General features: G+C 37.9%; 1 protein-coding gene across 2 annotated transcripts; it reads right to left on the bottom strand.

The window, feature by feature from the left end:
• Nucleotides 1-3,534: 3,534 nt before the first annotated feature.
• On the bottom strand, nt 3,535-21,450 carry Chek1 (checkpoint kinase 1). Of its 2 annotated transcripts, none has more exons than XM_013009856.1 (13): nt 21,396-21,450; nt 20,659-20,743; nt 19,498-19,721; nt 17,625-17,689; nt 17,471-17,540; nt 16,795-16,983; nt 15,507-15,611; nt 13,807-13,902; nt 9,657-9,765; nt 8,996-9,173; nt 8,667-8,798; nt 7,149-7,250; nt 3,535-4,373 (listed from the first exon to the last, which is right to left on the bottom strand). In XM_013009856.1, exons 2-13 carry the CDS (start codon nt 20,721-20,723, stop codon nt 4,278-4,280), a joined length of 1,431 nt encoding a protein of 476 aa, XP_012865310.1. In that variant the 5' UTR covers nt 20,724-20,743; nt 21,396-21,450; the 3' UTR covers nt 3,535-4,277. The 2 variants fall into 2 exon arrangements, with proteins under 2 accessions (XP_012865310.1, XP_012865311.1); XM_013009857.1 differs by lacking the exon at nt 21,396-21,450 and adding an exon at nt 21,093-21,243.
• Between the last annotated feature and the right edge of the window lie 1,127 nt (nt 21,451-22,577).

Below are 22,577 nucleotides of genomic sequence, written 5' to 3' on the forward strand. Positions count from 1 at the left end.
TGTAGAGATCTATTACTACTTTAGTGAAACATTCCTAGGTACTTAACTTTTTTTTGAGTCTATTGTGAATGGAATTATTTTCCTCATTGCTTTTCCAACCTGGTCATTGTTGATATAAAGTAAAGCTACTGATTTTGTGTGCTTATGTTTTTTTATCCTCCTACTTTAGTGATGTTTATGAGTGCTAAGAGTTTTTTAATGGAGTTTTTAGTCTTTTGGGCATAATAGTACTATACTGAGCAGGAGTAAGGAGAATGAACACCTTTGTCCCATTCCTGACTTTAAAGAAATAGTTTTAGTTTTTACTCATTTACTATGATATTGGTCACACAGCCATTAGTATGTTGAGGTACATCCCTCTCTGTTCCTAGTTTCTTCAGAGCCTTTTTTTTTTTTTTTTTTGCCAGTTGTGGGGCCTGAACTCTGGGCCTGGGCGCTGTCCCTTCAGCTCTCCAGCTCAAGGCTAGTGCCTTACCACTTGAGTCACAGCACCACTTCTGGCTTTTTTCTCCTTATGTGGTGCTGAGGAATCAAACCCAGGGCCTCATGCATGCAAGGCAAGCACTCTACCACTGAGCCAACTTCCCAGCCCCTCTTCAGAGCTTTTATCATGAAAGAATGTTGTATAGAAGTATAAAAATGAAATCCCCATGCACAACTAATATATGCTAATAAGAAAGCAAAAAAATGAGCTTCAAAAACTAAACACCAAGAAATAATTTAATAACTGGGCAAACAAAAGTTTTCAAAAGTACAAATGGCTAATTAAATGTATGAAAAATGTTTGTTCAATACCTTAACCATAAAGGAAATCAAAATCAAAACAACTCTGAGATTCAATCTCACCCCAGTCAAAATGGCTTTCTCAAGAAAACAGTAAGTGCGGCAAGGATGTGAAGAACAGGTACCTTCATACATGGTTGATTGGAATGTAAATCACTACAGTCACTATGGAAATCAGTGTGGGATTTCCTTAAAAAACTAAAGATAGAACTACTGTTCAATCCTGTTACACCACTCTAAAAGCATTTTCAGAAGCAACTGCCAGTGTTTACATAACTGTCAGAGCTGGTCTGGCCAAATCTGAAAACTGGTTTCCCCCACCATTCTAATAGAAATTCCAGCTGCTGATTTATTTTCTATCCATTTATTCCCTTCCTCACGTATGATGGTACATTTCTCATCTAATATTTAATTATATTCATTCACTTTTTGAATATTTTGCACATATATGCTCCAGGTGCTGTTTTACACATGGGATATACAAGAGTGAACACTGAAGGTTAAGCTTACATTTTGGTTGGGGAAGCAGGCTATAAACAGGTCATTTCAGATAGTGACTAGTTCTGTGAAGAAAAGAGAAGAGAATAATATGATATGGGCTAGGTATGATAGAAACATTTGAGCTGAGATTTGAATAGTCAGTCATGTAATCTACTGGAAGGGGTTCCAGGTGTAGGGAGCAGTAAGCCTCAAGGCTCTGAGAGGGAATGTGCCTCGGTATATTCAATGCACAAAAAGAAAGCAACTGTCTGGAGTGCTGTAAGTAGAGGCCAGGGAGTGAACCATGAAGAGCTAGGTAGGTCAAAGTAGAGTTTATGGTCCAGTTTTAATATAAGAGAGGGTCACAGTACAATTTATATTTAAAAAGTAATGATTTAGGGCAATATACAAAGATTGAGGGGAAAAGGGCTAGGCAATGAACAAATCTAGGGTTGAAAGAGCTTGAACTAGAATGGCAGCAGTAGAAATAAAAATGAACCCACACACTTATTTAAGGTAGATGAGATCAGTCCAAGAGTAATTTGTTAAACAGATATTCATTTTGTGTGCCATAATTTATAGAAACTATTCTAGGCACTAGACATACAGACCTGAGTCTACGGCCATACCACCCTGAACGCGCCCGATCTCGTCTGATCTCGAATGATATACAGACCTGATCAGACAGGATCCATGACCTCAAGGAGCTTACATACTACATACTCGAATAAGGAAACATATATTTAATAAATAAAAATATCCCACATCATGGCTAGGGATATGCCTCAGAGGTAAAGTGCTTTCCCAGCATGTGTGAGAAGGCTTAGGTTTGATCTCTAGCACTGAAGGAAAAAATAATAAAGTATTATGCTTTATACTATACTATACTAAAAAGTAAAGAGAATGACAGAGGGAGACTATTTTAGGTAAGTTTGAGAAAGACTTCGCAGAGTAAATGGCATTTAAGTAGAGCCCCAAAATAAAACATGAATATTTGGGACTAAAGTACTACAGGTAAAAGGAGCAATAAGTAAGAAGACCCTGAGGAGGGAATGTGCTAGTTGAGAATATTAACAAAGCTAGGGCAGAATGAATAAGGAGTAGCAGATGAAGCCATTCCTGTGGCCAGAGGACATTCACATAAACTTGTGTAGTTGAGACAGAATTTTGAACTTTTAAGTGTGATGAAATCATTAAGAATTGGCAATAGGGGCAAGGAAATGGAATTCACACTTTAGAGAGATCACTCTAGAAGCAAATTGCTGAAGGAACAAGAAATATGAAAAGAGATGTCTGCTTCAAACCTGAGTGGATTAGGATATACAGCTGCTGAACTGAACAATGCTTGTTGAACTAAATGTAGACTATGCGGGAGGAAAGTATCAAGGATTATTGCTTAGAGTCTTGGGAAGCTGAAAATATAACTTATTGAGTTGGAAGAAATTGGGAAAGGAATGGGTTTGGAGGGCAAGAACTGAAAGCTGTTTTAGTCTAGGAAATGTCTTTTAAGACACCCAAGTGGAAATAAACATCAAGTGGCTAGAGCTAAAAGAGCTTAGGGAAAAAGACTTAGATAACTTTAGTTTCAACAGATTGATAGTGGTTGCCACAAAATTCTCCACAATTTTCCTCCCAGCTTAGGAATGTATTAGTTCAATTACTGGTAACCCTCTAAATAAACTGAAAATATATGCAGAAATCATTATTATTCTTCTGTGCAAATTATAGTAACACAATGTGCCAGTATAAACTACAGAACAAACTCTAATCATAAATGTGTTTTACTTCAGACTAAAATAACTGATTAAATTAATAATTTATCTAGAAACAGAAGTAGATTCAAAATTCAATATGAATTTGGGGGCTGGGAAGGTGGCTCAGTGGTAGAGTGCTTTTCATGCATGAGGCCTTGGGTTCCATTGCTCAGCACCACATAAGCAAAAAGAAAAAAGCTGGCTCAAGTGGTAGAGTGCTAGCCTTGAGCTGAAGAGCTGAGGGACAGTGCCCAGGCCTGAACTCTGAACCATGACCGGACCCAAAAAAAAAAAAAAATTCAATATGAATTTGTTAGAAAAAGTTTTTAGTAAGTCTAATGAGGAATCAGAATTATTCCTATGATAACTTTCTTTTTTTAATTTTTATTTATTTATTTTTTTTCCTATGATAGCTTTCTTACTCCCCACTTCTCTTTCATTCCATAATTCCTAGAAGTTTGGTCACCAATAAGATCACAGAGTTAGATATTCATTTTCAAAATAGAATTTATTTCTGTAGTAAAGAATTAAAATATGGCCATGAAAGTAAGAAATAATATAGAAAAATATTTAAGATGTGCAACAGTAATTTTTAGAGTCAGTTAAGCCCTAGAATGTATGCTCAACTTTTTGAAAGATCAACCAGTATCTTATATTTGACTAACTAAAAAGAAAAAATACCTACTTAAAGTTTTAATCATTCTAACAGTTTTATATTACTGGTCAAACCCTTTTGAAAATGTACAGGGCTTGCTTCAGCAGCACATTTACTAAAATTGAAAATATAGTACAAAGTTTTGGGATACATTCTTTTAAGCTTGCCTTTCTTCACAAATTGGCAAGTCCATTGTCCAAAAGTCACAGGGATCAGTCTTTGACAAATTTTCCTTATAATTAAGCCAGTATGGAGAAAATAGGTGCTTTTTGGATGAAAAAAACTATAAAAATGGGATATTATGTTGTCACAAAAGCTGGTCAACTCAAGTAGATATCTGATGATAGATACTTGAGTTTCAACCAGATGGGTTTCAAATTTAGACACTACACACATCTGAAGAAATATCTAATGAATTTGATCCATTATTATAAATATTATGGATATTTATATGTAAAATATACAAATAATTGAGTTTTGGACAGAGGAGAAGAAAACTCTTCAGGAACTACTGTCTGCAGTTTGCATAATGGAATGATCTTCTCTAGGAAGAATAATGTCAACAAAGCAGCACTATATTCACCAGGAATCCCACAGCAAATGGATCATGTGACAGGAAGCCAAACCTTCTGGCTGCTCACAACATCACTCAACTTCCCTTTTATCTTCAGGAAGTGTCTCTTGAACTCCAATCCATCACCCTATATTAGGAATAATATATTAAAACAGGTGTCAAAAAACAAGTTGTGCCACAAAGTTCATTTTTTCTTTTTTTTTTTTTTTGGTCCGGTCATGGGGCCTGAACTCTGGGTCTGGGCGCTGTCCCTCAGCTCTTCAGGTCAAGGCTAGTGCTCTACCACTTGAGCCACAGCGCCACTTCCGGCTTTTCTCTTTTTGCATATGTGGTGCTAAGGAATCGAACCCAGGGCCTCAGGCATGCAAGGCAAGCACTCTACCACTGAGCCACCTTCCCAGCCCTCATTTTTTCTTTACTAGTAAGCAGAAACAAAGATGCCAGATATGTCCAGCTGTAATACCCTTGTGGTCCTCTTTTTTTCTTTATTCTTTTGGTGTGACTGGCATTCATTCAGGCCTTGTATTGGCTAGGCAGGCATTCTACCATTTAAGCCATACTTCAGTACATTTTTTTCTTTTGGCCAGTCTTGGGGCTTGAACTCAGGCCTAGGTGCTATCCTGAGCTTCTTTTATTTAAAGGTAGTATTCTACCACTTGAGCCACAGTGCCACTTACAGCTTTTACTGAGTAATTTATTGGAGATAAGAATCTCATAAGAGTTTCCTGCCTAGACTAGTTTTAAATCCCAATCCTCAGATCTCAGCCCCGAGTAGCCAGGATTATAGGTGTGAGACATCGGCAACCAGCTAATACATTTTTTGAAACAGTCTTCTATGCAATTCATGCTGGCCTCAAACCTGAAATCTGTTGTTTTGACCTCACAAATGCTAGGATTACAGGTTTGGGCCACCAGATTCATGACTATTATAAAGATCAGATATTCCGATAAAGGAAATAGCTACATAATTTTGGCAAGTCTTTGAGTTCAAATTCTACAAACACTAAAACAAAAAAACCAATCTGACCTGACTCTGTTCTCACCGCTCTATAAATTCAGAGTAGAAAAAAAAAGACATCCTGCTTCAAGGGTTAATATCTCTGGGCCTAAATCATTGTTTGCTATAATCAAAAAGAAACTACAAAACTACATTCAAGTCTTGCCACACTACCATGGCAACAAAGCCAAGATTCAGTTATGAGAAGCATTTTATTATAGTCCTTCATAATTTAATTCCATACCAGCATCTATAAAACAATACTGTTAATAAACATTCAATCCAAAAACAATGTAACTAGCTCTTCAACCTTCTTTAGAGCCACATACACAAAACATTATTTAGTCTTAAATATCAAGAATTTTAAAACGAAAAATAACCAGAAATGTGAAGAAAAATCTATGAGAATATTAACTATAAACTAAAACTTCAATAAATTATAATGTACAAACATCTTATGAATCTTAATTTTTATTTAAAAGACATACATTTATATGAACCAAGAAAATAAGCAAAATGTCTGAAAATATTAAAGGTGGCAGGCACAGTGGCTTACAACTGTAATTCAAGCTACTTGGAAGATGAAGATTGAGAGGATCATGGTTTCAGGCCAGCCTAGACAGAAAATCAGCAAGACCCATACCTACACAGAAAAGCTGGTGTAATGGTGCATGCCTGTCATCTCAGCTGCACAGAAGCAGGAGGCTAAGTAAAAAGATCCTGATTCATGGGTTGTGAATGAGGCTTAGTGGTAGAGTGCTTGCCTAGCATGCATGAAGTCCAGGGTTTGATTCCTCAGTACCACATAAACAGAAAAAGCCAGAAGTGCGCTGTGGCTCAAGTGGTGAGTGCTAGCCTTGAGCAAAAGAAGCCCAGGAACAGTGCCCAGGGCCTGAGTTCAAGCCCCAGGAACAGCAAAAAAAAAAAAAAAAAAAGATCCTGATCCAAGGCTAGCCCAGGCAAAAAGCCCCAAGCAAACAAACAAATCTATGAAATCCTACTAGAAAAATAACTAAATCATAAGGGGCTTGGGACTCAAGCACTGGTTCATGTATGAGACCCTGAGTTTAAGCCTCCCTACTGGACAGTAAGGAATTAGCAATGGCTAATAATAAAGCAAAACAACAACACACTGTAACAAAATTACAGCCTTTGCACTTTGGGGCCACAACTAAGTTTTACTATATAAAAGTATTATAACGGGGCTGGGGAGGTGGCTCAGTGGTAGAGGGCTTGCCTTGTATGCTTGAGGCCCTGGGTTTGATTCCTCAGCACCACATAAGCAGAAAAAAAAAAGCCGGAAGAGGCGCTGTGGCTCAAGTGGTAGAGTGCTAGCTTTGAGCTTTGAACTGAGGGACAGCACCCAGGCCCAGAGTTCAGGCCCCACGACCAGCCCTCCCTCCCCCCCCAACAAAAAAAGAAAGGAAAAAAAGAAAATGGAAGCCACAAAAGTATTGTAACATTGAAACAATCAACCTGAGAATCAAATCAGCACTAAGTGAGTAGTAGATAAGTACTATATAACAGAAATCTATGCGTAAGATTTTTATATGCTGGAGAAAGGAGGACTCGCATCTGGGGTGGGATGGAGTGCGGCAGTAAGAGTTCATCATGCCACTCCAAACCATAATCAACTAAAAACTAATCAGCTGTTTCTTTCTGGAACCCTAATATTCTTGAACTATAGATGTCCTTAAGTAATTGAAACTATACGAAGTTAAAGTGCAGATGGATAACTCTATACAAAATATACTACCATTTTAAAAATTTAGTTGGAAGCATAGCTCAAGCGCTAAAGCATCTGCTAAGCCAGTGTGAAGCTCTGAGATCAAATCACAATACTGCCAATTTAAAAAAGAGAAACATATAGAAATATTTCTGTAAAAAAGAATATTAAAATAATACCTTAGAAAGCCGGAAGTCAACCAATATCTTCTCATCCATTTCTACTAAATTTATTTTGAAAATCAGTTTATTGTTTCTTCTATCAGTTGTTGATACAGTAACCTATGGCAATAAAAATAAGGTCAAGCTACATTTGTGAGCAAAATAATATTCTAAATAAAATCTGTATCTCAGGTTAATAATACTTCATAACTAAAATTTTATAGAATACTTCACTAAGTTTTATATAATGTAGGCTGAAAATCTCATTCAATGTGTATATCTAACCCAAATTAATCTGTAAGAATATGAATTCTGTGGAAGAGAACCAGTGAGATGCAGGATGATAAAGGTATGGTAATAATAAAGGGTGTCTCTGATCAGGAAGCACTAGACAACCAGACCAACATGTTAAATTGAAATCAAGGATAAATGCCATTCACATGGCAGAAAGTCCATGAGATGCTCATCTCCAGTTAACCATATAAAAGCAGTAAATAGAGCTGTTGCACAAGTGGGAGAATGTTATCCTTGATCAAGCACCAAAACTCAATGAAGCACTTAGGCTCTGAATTCAAATCCCACGACTGACCAAAAATAAAAGAAATCTTATTTACTGAAAGATCATGCATTGCATGTGGTTATCAGGCTGCTTTAGTTTCCTTTAGTACATAATAATCCCCAGTATTTGTCTTTCATGACATTAACATTTTTAAAAGCTAAAGACAGATTAGGATGTCAATGTATGTAACTATATTATAATAATAGAAACAATAAAATTTAGTAGGTAGGATCAGGAGATGAACCCCAGTACTGGTACAACAGCAAATAACAAACTGCAACCAGTTTTTGAAGAAATGTTATTAAAATAAAGAACGTCTTATTTAGCTGGGTACCAGTGGCTTATGCCAGGAATTCTAGCTACTCAGAAGCTGAGATCTGAGGATCATATTTCAAAACCAGGCAAGGGAGCAAAGTCTTTGAGACTCTTATCTCCAATTAACTACCCAAAAGCCAGAAGTAGAGCTGTGGTTTAAGTGTAGAGGGCCAGCCTTAGGCAAAAAGCTAAGGAACTGTTATCAGACCCTGAGTTTAAGTCCAAGTACCAGCACAAAAGACAAAAAAAAAAAAAATCATTCCTTATTCATTGCTAGTTTTTATTCAAATATTTAATTATCTTCATAATAACATAATTTTCTTCATAAAGACACAGTGATCCCTCCCCCACGGTATAACCCCTGCTCTCACTGTATTTGATATTGGTATAATTTGTGGAGGGGAAGGGCAAAAACAAATCGTTTAAATAGGGATAGAGGTGGACCCATTGCAACAATGAGATGTACAAGTCGTTATGTCGAAAAACGAACTTTACAAACTTTGGCAGGGGGTGGTGCACAGTGAGAGATGGGAAGGGATGGGAAGGGGAAACAAAGGAGGAAAATATACTCACTACCTTGCCCGTGTAATTGTAACCCCTCTGTATGGTATTTTCACAATAAAAAAAAAAAAAAAAGACAGTAAAAAATCAGTGAAACATACCTGGTTCATACAACTCTTCTTCCAATGATAGCCCAACTTCTCACAAGTCTCTTTCAGGCACTGGTAAGATTTATCTGCATCCAATTTGGTAAAGAATCTTGTCATTCTTTTCACCAAGCGCTGCCAGGGATTCTAAAGTCAAATAAGAAAGCTAAATGAATCCATTGTGACTAAAAATAATCATAACTATTTAAAAAAACAAAAATGTATAAATTATAAGTATTAATGCTATATACCAGGTTCCCACATAAAGATAAAAAAAGAAAAAGACTTGAGATAATAAAAATCAACAGCAACCACTATTAATTTGGAAACTTAAGTTCTGTTACCTGTGAGGATCCTGGGGTACCAAGTAATTGGCTATTCAGAAGCATATGATCAGGACATGCGGGCTGAGAGAAACTGATCCCTTGTACCAATTTATCGATGTATGAGGGACTGGAGTCCCATAGGGACAGACCTGTCCGTGGCTCTGGCTGGGAACTAGAATACTTCACGTTTTCTTCACTGAAACATTAAGATAAGGCAAAAAGGGTTTTTAAGCATTTCTTTTTTATGTTTTTAGCATAATTTTTAAAAGGTATCTTTAGTTGTACACATCTTGATCAATGTCACCCCTTCCATTGATCTCCCCAAACTTTACCAATCCCACCCATCCCCTCGAGTTACCTGGATGCATTATCACCCTATGTACACCAAATAAAACCAAGTTTTATTATTTTTTCAACTATTCATTTATTTTGTTTTTTGAGGCAAGGCCTTGAGGTCACAAGTCCCTCCCCTTGGGCTCCTAAATGGCTGGGACTAGAGACATACACTACTTCACAGAGTTGAAAGTATACCATTAAGTAAAGCCAATCAGACCTTTCTTATATCACATAATCAATCTCAATGATAAAATTATGGTCATTATTAAGAAAAACATATACTATATTAGCATTTAATAGGGAATATTACATTCAATAACTACTTCAATTTTATCACTCTTACCTAGAAGCATTGTTTACTGGAGAGAAGTCCAAATTAGAGTGAATGTGCTTAGAAAATCCACCAGGGGACTCTGGCACACCACCTGAAGTGACTCGGGGTCTCTTTGCCCCTGAAAAATAAAACAAATATAAATTTTTATGCAGATATGTTTTGACTAACTAACCCTACTGGCAATTTGAATTCATAAAACCACAACTAACTCTAAGTATTAAACATGCAGTAGTTATGTAAGACAAAGATAGGCTCTTTTTTTTACATAATTTTACAAGAAATGTAGCCAAATAATAAATTAAGATTTGTCAATTATAACTTCCCAAACTTCATAAATTGTGACTTGTATGGTCCAAATGTAGAGTTATAATGCTAAAGCCACATTTATTTGTTTATTTTTGCCAGTCCTGGGGCTTGAACTCAGAGCCTGGGCACTGTCCCTGAGCCTCTCTGTGTGTTCAAGGCTAGCGCTCTTCCACTTGAGCCACAGCTCTACTTCTGGCTTTGTGTGTGTATATATATGTGTGTGCATGCATGTGTTTACGTGTTAATTAGAGATAAAGAGTGTCATAGAATTTCCAGCACAATCTCAGCCTCCTGAGTAGCTAGGATTATAGGCATGAGCTACCAGTGCCTGGCAAGGCAACAATTTTAATGCCTCTTTTATAGTTAACACATGATGTTCTATAAAGACAAAGATCTAGCTAAATAATCAGAACTTTTTTTTTTTTGCTGTCAGTACTTCCCTCATCTGAGTTTGTGGATACTTCCTATTTCACTGAGGAACAGAAGCAAGCTGAATAGAACTTTGCAAGTTCCCACCATCATCTCTACCCACAGAGACCCTATTGTGTGCCCTATGACTATAGATAAATTGTTCCACAGATAAATCAACTCTTGCTACTTGCAATTCGTCTCTTTCTCTGGCTTCATTAGTTTTCCTTTTTCTACTAGAAAATTCTCAAAAGTAATAGAGAAAGACAATATAAATACTAGCAGCATTAAAGGCCCATTTCAGATTAGATTCTGAATTAAAATGATCATTGTTGAATATGTATTTCTCCAACATTAACAGGTATGAGGATAGAGTAGATAAAAATTTGGCTTGAAGCCAGGTGCTGGTGGCTCATACTTATAATCCTAGCTAGTCAGGAGGCTGAGATCTGAGGATTGTGGTTTGAAGCCAACCCACACAGGAAAGTCTATGAGATTGTAATCTCCAATAAACTACTCAGAGAAGCCAGAAGTGGTGCTGTAGAGAAGTAGCCTTAAGCAAAATGAAGCTCAAGGACAGAGCTGAGGCCCTGAGTTCAAGCCCCAGGACTAGCTCCAAAAAAAAAAAAAAATGGGTTGAGTTTGATGTACAAAAAACAAGGACAAGCTGGGCGCTGGTGGCTCACACTTGTAATCCTAGCTACTCAGGAGGCTGAGATCTGAGGATCACGGTTCAAAGCCAGCCCAAGCAGCAAAGTCTGTGAAACTCTGATCTCCAACAAACCACCAGAAAACTGGAAGTATCGCTGTGGCTCAAGTGGTAGAGCACTAGCCTTGAGCTGAAGAGCTGACAGAGCCCAGGCCCAGAGTTTAAGCCCCGCGACCAACAACAATAACAAAAAAAGGAAAAGTAGAAAATGAGGAATGTACCAGGTGCTGGTGGCTCACACCTATAATTCTAGCTAGTCAGGAGGATCAGGTTCAAAAGCAGCCCAGGCAGGACAGCCCATGAGACTGTTATCTCCAATTAACCACCAAAAAGCTAGAAATTAAATTGTAGTTCAAGTGGGAGTGCTAGCCTTGAGCACAAAAGCTCGGGAACAGTGTCTAGACCTGGAGTTCATGGGTCAAGCTCAGGACTGGCACAAAAAAGGAAAAAAAAAAGAGGAATGCAAAGAAGTCATTCACAATGACTGATCTTTGAATTTTAGATAGGTAAATATGGAACTAATGGATGTAGGGGCAAATAAAAAAGTGAAAAGAAAGTATAATGTATTCTATATCCACATATAATCAAGGATTATTAGAGGAAGGAAGCCAGAAATAAGATATACTGGTATCACAGCAGGATATCTGAAGATTAGAGTATCAAAGGAGAGAAGTCAAGAAATTATGAATTCAGGATATAGAAAGGATCATTGAAATGAATATTCACAAATTGTTAAGAGCCATAACAAAGCTGGACATGGTGGTTCATGTCTACAATCCTAGCACTCCACTTGAGAATGAGGCAGGAAGATAACAAATTTGAGGTCAGCCTGGTCTACATAAAAAAATAAAAAGTAAAAGACAAAATTACAAGTCACGTTGGAAAGAATGATCCCTTTAATACCCTAACTCATTCAGAAGGTGATTATAGTATGAGGAGAATAATGAATGATAGTCTGATAAGATGAGGTTTTAAATGGAAGAGGGAGGAACATAAGAAGACTGAATAAAGATATCTATTGCTCCATCTCCAAACCCAAGGACAAGATGTGGGAAAGAAAACATGCACTGGTTAGAGAGGCAGTATCCTCAGGGGTGAGCTGGCCTTCAATGAGAACAAAAAGATAAAAATTCCTTATTGTCTCTAAATTCCCATTCTCCCATTTCCCCTTATTCACAGTGCTCACATCTCCCATACACTTCAATGTGCTCCAGAATGTACTACTTTCACTGAGACTGTTCTTGTTAAGATCATGAATAAACCACCAGTGGAATCCAATGGAAAATTTAGGATTCTTATTATGAATTTACTTAACAGTCCCTGCCAACGTTATCTATTTCCTTCCCTTAGCCTCTGTTACAATATTCTCCAGATGTTCTTTCCCCCACTTTTAAAACCCTCTGAAAATCCCTTGGTTTAAATTTCCCAAAGTGATGCCTCAAGTCTACTAAGTCCTACCTCTTTAAACACACACACACACACACACACACACACACACACACACACACACACACACACACACACACACACACACACACACACACACACACAGTTCTAATGAGCAAGTTTTACTTAGGTTCTCAAATTTAATATGTCTAAAAACAAATTAAATTTCTCCCTAAATCTATTTTTCCTCCTAGTTATCAGAAACGAAGTGTAAGAGACCTCACTACTCCTAGCAATTCAAGTTCATAAACAGCTCTGGAATAATCCACCTTTTCTCTAATGCCAGTACTAATCACCCACTATGAGCTCCTATCTTCTCACATCTAAGCCACTACTGTAAAAGCCTGTATCACTCAGCCTCTTCCTATTCATTAAAAGACAAAAAACACTTCCAGAATTGTTTTCTAGCTTCTTAGGAAGTTCAAAGCCAGCCTAGCTAGACTCATCTCTAATTAACCTGCAAAAAGCCAAAAGTGCCTTAAAAAAGCCTAACAATAATGTAAGGCCCTGAGTTTACACACACTGACATACAAAAATACTATTAATGATGATGAGGATGAAGAAAGACTAGTAGCCAAAAGATTTTTTTTTTTTTGGTTGATTATGAGCCTTGAATTCAAGGCCTAGACACTATCCCTGAGCTCTTTTGCTCAAGGCCAAGTACTCTACCACTTTGAGCCACAGCACCACTTCCAGTTTTCTGGTAGTTAATTGGAGATGAGTCTCATGGGCTTTTCTAGCCTGGGCTGGCTTTGAACTGTGATCCTGAGATATCAGCCTCCTGAGTACTAGGATTATAGGTGTGAGCCACTAGTACTTAGCTCCCAAAAGATCTTTTGAAACTAAATATATGTTCTTGTCATTTTCTTTTCTTTTTTTTTTTTTTTGCTGGTCATGGGGCCTGAACTCTGGGTCTGGGTGCTGTTCCTCAGCTCTTCAACTCAAGGTGAGTGCTCTACCACTCCAGCCACAGTGCCACTTCCAGCTTTTTCTGCTTATGTGGTGCTGAGGAATCAAACCCAGGGCCTCATGCAAGGAAACACTCTACCAGAGCCACCTTCCTAGCCCTTGTCATTTTCTTAATCTTCAAATCTCAAATTTCCTATCATTTTCTCAGGAAGGAAAGTCTTCTTTTTCCCCTAAGACTTGGTCACAATTAGCTTTAGTATCCCAACTTTCTCATTTGTAGTTATTAATAAAATTACTCTTTATATTTGTTTTCTCTTCCAGAAATTATATTTTCCATGTTATCATAGCTAGAGAAAATGCTTTTGTTTTTAAGAAAATTACCTTTCTTGAGTGACTTATTGTACCATCTATCTTTTTTGATGTCCTGGATGGTAATTCTTGCTGTTGGATTCTCCACTAGGATTTTATGAAGTAGAGCTGAGAATGAAACATAGGAAATGTTTACAAAAGAGTGAGCTAATTAGAAAAGTCTATGGCTTACAGTAAGGAATGCATTCTTTTTGTGTGTGTGTATTGGTTGTGGGACTTGAATCAAGGCTAGTAGTGCTCTACCACCTTGAGCCACATCACCAGTTCTGATTTTCTGGTAGTTAATTGGAAGTAAGACTCTCACAGACTTTCCTGCCTGGGCTGGCTTTGAACTGTGATCCTCAGATCTCAGCCTCCTGAGTAGCTAGGATTATAGACATGAGCCACCAGCATCCAGCTGGAATACATTCTTTTTGGGCCTAAGTCTGCATATGATTTCTGGAGAAGGGAAAGAATAAAGTTGCCATATTGTTGTTTTAATTTCACACAGTTGTTCATTGCTGCTGTCTATACTTACAATAAAAAATTAATATAATCTGGGCATGCTGGCCTATACCTTTAATCTCAGTATTTAGGAAGCAAAAGCAGAAAGGTCAATTTGAGGCCAGCTTGTATTATTTAGCAAGTTCAATGACTTTCTGGTAAGACTTTGTCTCAAAAATAAAATAAATTTTAAAAATTCATGCTTTTCCCAATACCAAAATTATCTAATATGCCAAAAAATTTCAATTTAAAAATGAAGCCATAAAAGTACTACATCGAAACATAGGAAAACATTTTTATGTATAATATTAGAAGGAGAAAACAAGAATGTAGTCAGAAACCAAAAATGACAAGATTATTAATTTGAGAAATACAGTACTTCTTCAATAACAAAATGAACAAAAATGAAGATAAATTATACATTTTGGAAAATACTTTGTAACAAATGTAGAGGTCAAAGGATACAAGCCCTCAAAGGAAAAACATAAATCCCCTTGCAGAAATTAAGAAAAAACTAGCCAAAAAAAAGGGGGGGGGGGTAATTCAACTTCATTAGTATTAAAAAAACAGCACCATAGTAAAAACTTTTTTTTTTAATGTAAACTGACAGACTCATGACATAGTACACATTTTTAGAACATAATTTAGTAAGGTAAACCATAATACTTTAAAAAACTACATATACCTTTAATCCTACAGTTTTGCTTCTGATTCAGACTCAGATTAATGGATGCCTATCAAGTCTCTTTTCTAAATGAAAATTTGGGGGCAAAAAATCTAAATCTTCAACAGAATGATCTGGAAAAATAAGGCATACATGGCAGAATGATGCCTTTAAAAACAATGGATACCTATAATTGAAGACATAGGAAAATGGTCAGAGAGCATTAAAATAAAAAATATTATAAAATACATGCAGTAAGATAAATTTTTTTCTAAAACACATGTACTTACAAATAACACATATTTAACACACACGTTATATGTACTTACAACAAAGTACAGAAGAACATATCAGAATATTCTTTAAAAAACTATTGTTTCTGAGTGCTGGAATTATGGGGGTTTTCTTTCTTAATTTTTATTTACATTTTCTAAAAAGTACCAAAGGTTATTTTTCTAACTATCTAAAAGTTAAATCAGAAAAGGAATGTAAGGAAAAAAATTCAAATAGCACAAGGCTTCATTATCCAGGACATCAATACTTTCAATAAAGATAACCCAGTTACCCAGAGGAGCAGAATCGATTTTTTTCCAAGGGTTGAGGTATGTTTTTTTTTCTTTCCAATCAGAATATTCCTGACAACTGTCACTGGGCTGGTCCCATGGCAATTCTAAAAATGAAAAACAGTTCTCTGAGTGTTTGAATAAGTATATATACAGTAAAGAGATCACAGAAAAATAATCATACAAATCCATAAAATGTTGCCTCTACTATAATTCAATATAGTTTTCCAACTAAGAAACTATTTCACAGAGCCTTGGTCACGCTCCAAAGATAGATGATTCATTCCTTGCTCTAAAAATGGAGCCCTGGGGTAGTAAATAGTAAGCTCAGTGGCAGAGTGTTTGCCTAGCATATGTAAGACCTTAGGTTTGGTCTCCAGAGGGCTTTGAGGGGGATGTTATCTTAAGAGAGATAGCCATTGTAATTTTTACCTCATAACTATATCTCATTTAAAAACCACTAGGAGGGGAAGATAAAGAAGACTGATAGAGGTGATAATGTAGATAGGGTACTTTGTATACATGTATGGGAATACCATAATGAAATCTTCTGTATAGCTAATGTATGCTAATTTGGTTTTTTGTGTGTTTGTTTGTTTGTTTGCTTTTGCCAGTCCTAGAGCTTGAACTCAGGTCCTAGGCACTGTCTTTGAGCCTCTCTTGCTCAAGGCTAGTGCTCTACCACTTGAGCCACAGCACCACTTCCAGCTTTTTCTGTACTGAGGAAGTGAACCCAGAGCTTCATGCATGCTAGTCAAGCACTCTACCACTAAGCCACATTCCCAGCCCATGTATGCTAATTTGTAAATATCTCAATTAAAACAAAAAACCCTTGCAGGTTATACTCTCCCCACCCTCCCAAACTTCCTATATTAAAATTTTAACCCACAATAGGATATGTGGAGGTGTTATCTCTGGAGGTGATTAGGTCCAAGACAGTGGGAGTGTTCATAGACAGGATCTGTGCTCTTAAGAAAAAGCACTAGAGAGCTTCCTTCTACTCACTTTGCTCTATGTCATGTGAGGACCCAGTAAGATGGCCTTCTGCAGCCAGGAAGAAAAATGTTACTAGAACATGACCATGTTTGCACTTTCATCCCAGATTCCAGCCTCCAGAATTTTAAGAGATAAATAAATCTCTATTACTTATAAACCACTCAGTCCGTGATATCTTATTATAGCAGCCCAAGGTGATTAAGACACTACTCAAATACTATTAAATAAATATGGATTTATTTTGGTAGAGTAAGTCTAACTTTCAGAAGTTTAGCATAACTAAATTGTGCTTACCTCCAGCCAACATTGCAGTAAGTACTATTCCACAGGACCAAATATCAACTGGTTCTGCATGAAATTCTTTTCTCTTCAGAAGTTCTGGAGCAACATAAGGTAAAGTACCACACATCTTCGTCAACAAACGCTCACGATTATTATGCCGAAATACTGTGGCCAAGCCAAAGTCAGAGATTTTGAGGTTATCTAAACAAAAACAAAACAAAAAGAGGCTATAGTACTGGGTAAAAAGAGATTTACAAATATGTACTTACAAGGTTGTTTTCATTGGAAATATTAATGGTGATACTTGAGGTTTGAAGAACTTCTCTATCTGAAAATGACCAAAATTAATAAAGAGAATAGTCGAGTGCTGGTGTCTCATGCCTATAATCCTAGCTATTCAGGAGGTTGAAATCTGAGGACTGTGATTCAAAACCAACTAGAGTAAAAAAAACATAAGACTCTTATCTCCAATTAACCAGCAAAAAAAACAGAAGTAGAGGTGGTAGAATAGCAGCCAAAAGTGAGCTTGAGTTCAAGACCTAGCAGTGGCAAAAAAAAAAAATGAAAACAAGAAAACAACTTGTTAGATTTGACCCTTCCTTAGTCACCTAAATTCTTTCATTCAATAGATATGGCTGCTCTGTGTGTCTATATAGAAATGTAGCAATGACAAAATGCTAAAACTTACCCCTTTCGTCCAAAAGGAGATTTTCTGGCTTAATATCTCTATGAGTTATTCCAATACCATGCAGATAAACCTAAGGAAAAAGTAGAGACATACTAGAAATGGGCAACTTGCTTTATTCATACTAACTTTAAGGAAAAGAGGTAACTGTACCTACCACCCCTGCCATGAGTTGATGGAAGAACCTCTGAGCATCTTGTTCAGGCATGCCTATGTCTGGCTCTACAGGAATTTTGAAAGTTAGCTTACTGGAAAAATATAATCAACCATAGCTTCTTAATTTATATCTAGACATTTATGATTGTACTTTTGCAACAGGTTATAGTAAAAAAAAAAAAAAAGATACACTAACTTAGTAACTCATATTTTCCTAAACTAAGACCATGGGAAAATTCTTTTTTTTTTTTTTTTGCTAGTCATGGGGCCTGAACTCTGGGCCTGGGCACTGTCCCTCAGCTCTTCAGCTCAAGGCTAGCGCTCTACCACTGGAGCCACAGCGCCACTTCCAGCTTTTTCTGCTTATGTGGTATTGAGGAATCGAACCAAGGGCCTCATGCATGCAAGGCAAGCACTCTACCACTGAGCCACCTTCCCAGCCCGGGAAAATTCTTAATAACAAACAACCATCCAAATCAAGAATATTAAGGCATATCTTAGAGTTCCTATTTTACTCCTAAGACAATGTTGGTCTACTTAGTAAACATTCTCCCTTAAGTTGTTCAAACACTATGCTACTATGTCTCTCAATTTTGAAATATAATTGCCAATGTGGTCTCAATCTTGAAATATAATTGGCAATGTGGAAGTCTAGGACAATCTAAGCCAATTTCACTACTTAGCAGAATGACACTTCATTTCAAGAGAAAGCCATGAATGCCTGTGAAGTCCCTTTAAGAAAATTTTATTAAAAAATGTTCTGTCAGTTATTGCTCTTTTTTTGTGTGCTGGTCCTGGAACTTCAACTCAGGGTCTGGATTCTGTCTCTGAGCCTTTTTTTTTTTAACTCAAGACTAGTACTCTATCACTTAAACCACAGCTCTACTTCTACTTTCCTAGCTTCAAACTGCTATCCTCAGATCTTACCTCTTGAGTAGCTAGGCATTGACTAGTGCCTGGCTTGTCAGTTACTTTTTAATCTCAAATGATCCCTTTTCCTCACAACTATCTCTTAAAATTGACATTTGATTCTAATAGTAACGAATTCTTAATAAAAACATATGTAAATACTTAATTTAAAGCTAGGCATGGTGATACTCATTTGCTCAGTGATAATCCAGCAATCAGGTAGCTATGGCTAATGAATTGTGAGTTGAGTTCAGCCTAAGCTACACAGTGAAGCTATATCTTAAAGTAGTAATTTCTGGACTGGAATCATGGCTCAAGTGTTAGACTGTTGGTCATCAAGCACAAGGATCTAAGTTCAAACACTAGTACTATAATAATATTATTACACAATAATTATCATTGCTATTATACAATGTTATTATGTTTAAATCCACAGAATATTTTATGTACTTTTCAATGTTGTTTAATCAATCCTTTAAATCTTCAGAGAACATTTAAATAGTATAACAAAGTGTTCTTAAAGCAATCCTAGAAAATTATCAATTATTTTGCTTAAACAAAGGGAAATATAAAAACATGCTATTATTTTTAATCTGTAAGTATATAGAATGTCATGAAACTAGAAAGTGTAAAAAGAGAAATATCGCTCAGGAAAATGGTGTTTTTAATACATCACCATAAAACTAGTTATCATTCTTAAATTGTAATCCGGAACAAGACCATTTAAGTTACATATAACTTGAGAAAAGTTTTCTTTAAATGACTATTTTCTTTCAGACCAGTGCAAGTTGCAAAAGCAAAAAAAAAAGACAATTTACTTCAATTTTACTGTTATCTAAGTAATTCTAAACTGACCATCTAGTTACCTAAGATTAAAAATACAAATTCAGAAACTTTGGTTTAGTAGAAAATTTTCTGGAGTAAATATTTCAATATTTTATATCTTATTTAAATTTTTTCCATACCTATTCTATCAAAAAGTTCTCCTCCACTACAGTACTCCAAAAATAGATATTGGATATTGCCTTCTCTCCTGTGACCATAGAATTTTACAACATTCTCATGGTTTAACATTTTATTAATGCAGATCTCTTTCTTAATATTTTCTGGACAGTCTATGGCTCGCTTCATGTCTACAATCTTCACTGCAACTGCTTCTTCAGTTATTCTATTCACAGCAAGCTGAACTCTACAAAAAGAAAAGGAAGAGTTATAACATTCCAACATGTGAATTCTACTTCCTTTAACACTTCAAATGATTAATGATGCATGCCTATAATCCCAGCTTCAAAAGATTAATGGGTTTCCCTATAATCTCCAGCACTCAGAAGCAAGATGATCTGAGCCAGAGCCAGTGAACTACAAAGTGATAAGCTAGCAAAAAGAAAAAAAAAGTGAACAAAAATACTTTAAAAGACTAACTGTGGCATCCCAAACTATTACTTTCTCCACCAAGAAGAAACCAGTTAATGATTTGTCATGTTCTTAACAGATACTATTCCTTTCTCAATTGTTAAATAGTATACTTAAAACTCTTAAAAAAGACATTATCCTGTACACTCAAGACATTAACCTCTGATAAAAGAGAATACACAAGTATATACATTACTTACATGTTCTACTGATATAACAGCATCACCTTAATATTTACTAATTTCATGCTACAGATATGTAATTGCTCAGGCATAAGGTATTATTTTTCATATATGAGGAAATAGAAGCACACAGTAATATGAGAAACCTTGCCGAGGATTACAAAACAGGAGCCAGTAAGGAAAAAACAAGGCAGGTCTTCCCCAAGGTCGGTTCATTTGTTCATTTAGCCACCACACTTAAACCCCAAAACAATGTGGTTAGTTACAAAAACCATAGCTTTAACAAATCTTAGGCTGTTTTGTTGTTTTTGTTTTTTTAAACAAAGATTAAGAGAACAAACACAAGAGTGGGGGAGGGGTAAAAGAGAAAAAAAGTGTGGATCCTTAAGGAAAGCTTATGTAACTTCACACACTAATCAGTTTCCAAGTGCAAATACCTCAATATACAATTACAAAACAATACGTACATACTCGGACCGCAGGCTCGAAAAGCAAGCATGAAGGCAAGATAAAATCAGGATTCAAACTTACTCTCCATAGGCACCTTCTCCCAGGGTTTGCACCAAGTCCCAGTCTTCCACAAAGGGCACTGCCATGACTCCGCCAATCAGCCCGGCTGTAAAAGGCAGCAACCCAGAAAAGGGGAAGGAGTCTAAGTCCCGATCACTACCCTACTCTAGACCTCCACACAGGCTTCCCCACAGCTGCTCTAGGGCTCCACGCACATCTCCAACACTTTCTATGCAACTCTAAGCCTAAATTTAGGCGTTTCTGCCGTCAAACCCACAGTCCCCATTCTCCCCACGCAGCTGAACTGGGCTTTCCCGAGGGCCCAAGGGAAAAAATAAAGCTTTGCCCAGGCGCAGGGAGGGGCGAATCTGGCCTAAGGGCAGGAATCCGAATGAACAAGGCCAGGGCGGCCCCTCCTACCACCAGCTCGGGTCTCCTTCTCACCACCAGCTCACCAGTGCCAGGGCCCTGAGGAAACCGGGGCGGGGCCAACTGCCCCGAGAATCACGAGAAAAGGCCAGGGCCCAGAAACACGACGCCCAGCGCTCGGGGGCCAGCCCGGAGTCTGCGGTCCCCGGTGCAAGGGGGATCCTCCCTACGGTCACACCCATCCCTCTCCGAAACTGCCCTCCTCCTCTGCATCTTCCCGTCCCCTTCCGCCGTCGCGATAACACTCTCAGTCGGCCCTTCCTCGCGAGTCTAGTCCTTTAAATAGCTCTTTAGGGAACTTGGGAACCACAACGGCCGCCCAACCTTACCAGACTTGTCCTGGGCCCGCAACCACGTAGATCCAAATGCAGCGGGTTTTCCCGCCAAAACTCAGTTGCGTCACGCTGTCGCAAACGCGCGCACTCTTGCCGTAAAGCAGGACGGCAAGGCCGACCGGGTTCCTCCGCCGGCGGAGAAGCTGACTGCAGTCGGAGAGCTGCCGCCCGTCCGGGACCCCAGGATGAAAAGGCAGTCGGAAGGTGCCGATCCAAGGCGGCGCCGAAGCCTCCATGCGAGCCCGCGCGCACCGTGGTTGCCTGGGACCCCGGCAACGCGGCCCGCCGGTGACCCGAGCACCGGGCCCGGCCGCCGGCAGCACTGACCAGGGTCTGAGCGCCCCACCAAGCCCCGGAGCCCGGAGCCGGCAGCAGCCGTTGGGATACTCAGCACGACCAGCCACACGAGTCCGGGAGGTCGTGGCTGGGTAATTAATTTTGCCTTGTCTGTGCAGACTCCCAAAACTAATTTTTTTGCGGGAAGACCATTACCTAGCTTAGCTCTACTAGCCTTCTCGTTCTGATTTCTTAAAGTGTAAGAAAAAGGCAAGTTCTTTCCTCAGCACCACATAAGCAAAAAGAAAAAAGCCGGAAGTAGCACTGTGGCTCAAGTGGTAGAGCGCTAGCCTTGAGCTGAAGAGCTGAGGGACAGCGCCCAGGTCCAGAGTTCAGGCCCCACGACCGGACCCCCCCCAAAAAAAGAAAAAGGCAAGTCCGTGTGTTCAGCGCTTCTGCACAGCCTGAGCCATTTAACTAGATAGACCCTGTATCTATACTGATGAGAAAGCAAAGTAATTTATGATGCAAATTTTAAACTAACCAAATTAAAGGTAAATGCAAAAGACCTGACCACCACTAATAATGTGGGGAAACTGACATAAGGGTTCCCCAACAGCCAGCAGACTGAGAATTCAAGGCATAGGTAGGATCATTCCCAATAAATTCTCCCATCCTCAAAACTCAACATAACTAGCTACTGTGATGTTAGTAATAAACTAAAGTATGTAACATGCCTTAAAGAACATGTCTTAAAGAAGAAATCTGGGTACAAAAACCAAGACTGAAACTGCTCATGTATGAAGTTTCAAACTATGGTATCAATTTAGGATTAGTGTAATAAAACAAGATTTCCTAAATAACTCCTTCTGTTATTTTCTACTTTACTGAGTGCTGGAA

This window comes from Dipodomys ordii, unplaced genomic scaffold (genome assembly GCF_000151885.1).
Source record: "Dipodomys ordii isolate 6190 unplaced genomic scaffold, Dord_2.0 Scaffold10, whole genome shotgun sequence".
Classification (NCBI taxonomy): domain Eukaryota; kingdom Metazoa; phylum Chordata; class Mammalia; order Rodentia; family Heteromyidae; genus Dipodomys; species Dipodomys ordii.

Excerpts from the sequence above, each read along its gene's own strand:
- Chek1 (XM_013009856.1), bottom strand. The coding sequence starts at position 20,723 with ATGGCAGTGCCCTTTGTGGAAGACTGGGACTTGGTGCAAACCCTGGGA. Across the intron at positions 15,612-16,794 it reads TACTGCAATGTTGGCTGGAG|AATTGCCATGGGACCAGCCC; the intron begins GTAAGCACAATT and ends TTTCATTTTTAG. Across the intron at positions 13,903-15,506 it reads AATCGATTCTGCTCCTCTGG|CTCTACTTCATAAAATCCTA; the intron begins GTAACTGGGTTA and ends TTTCATTCTCAG.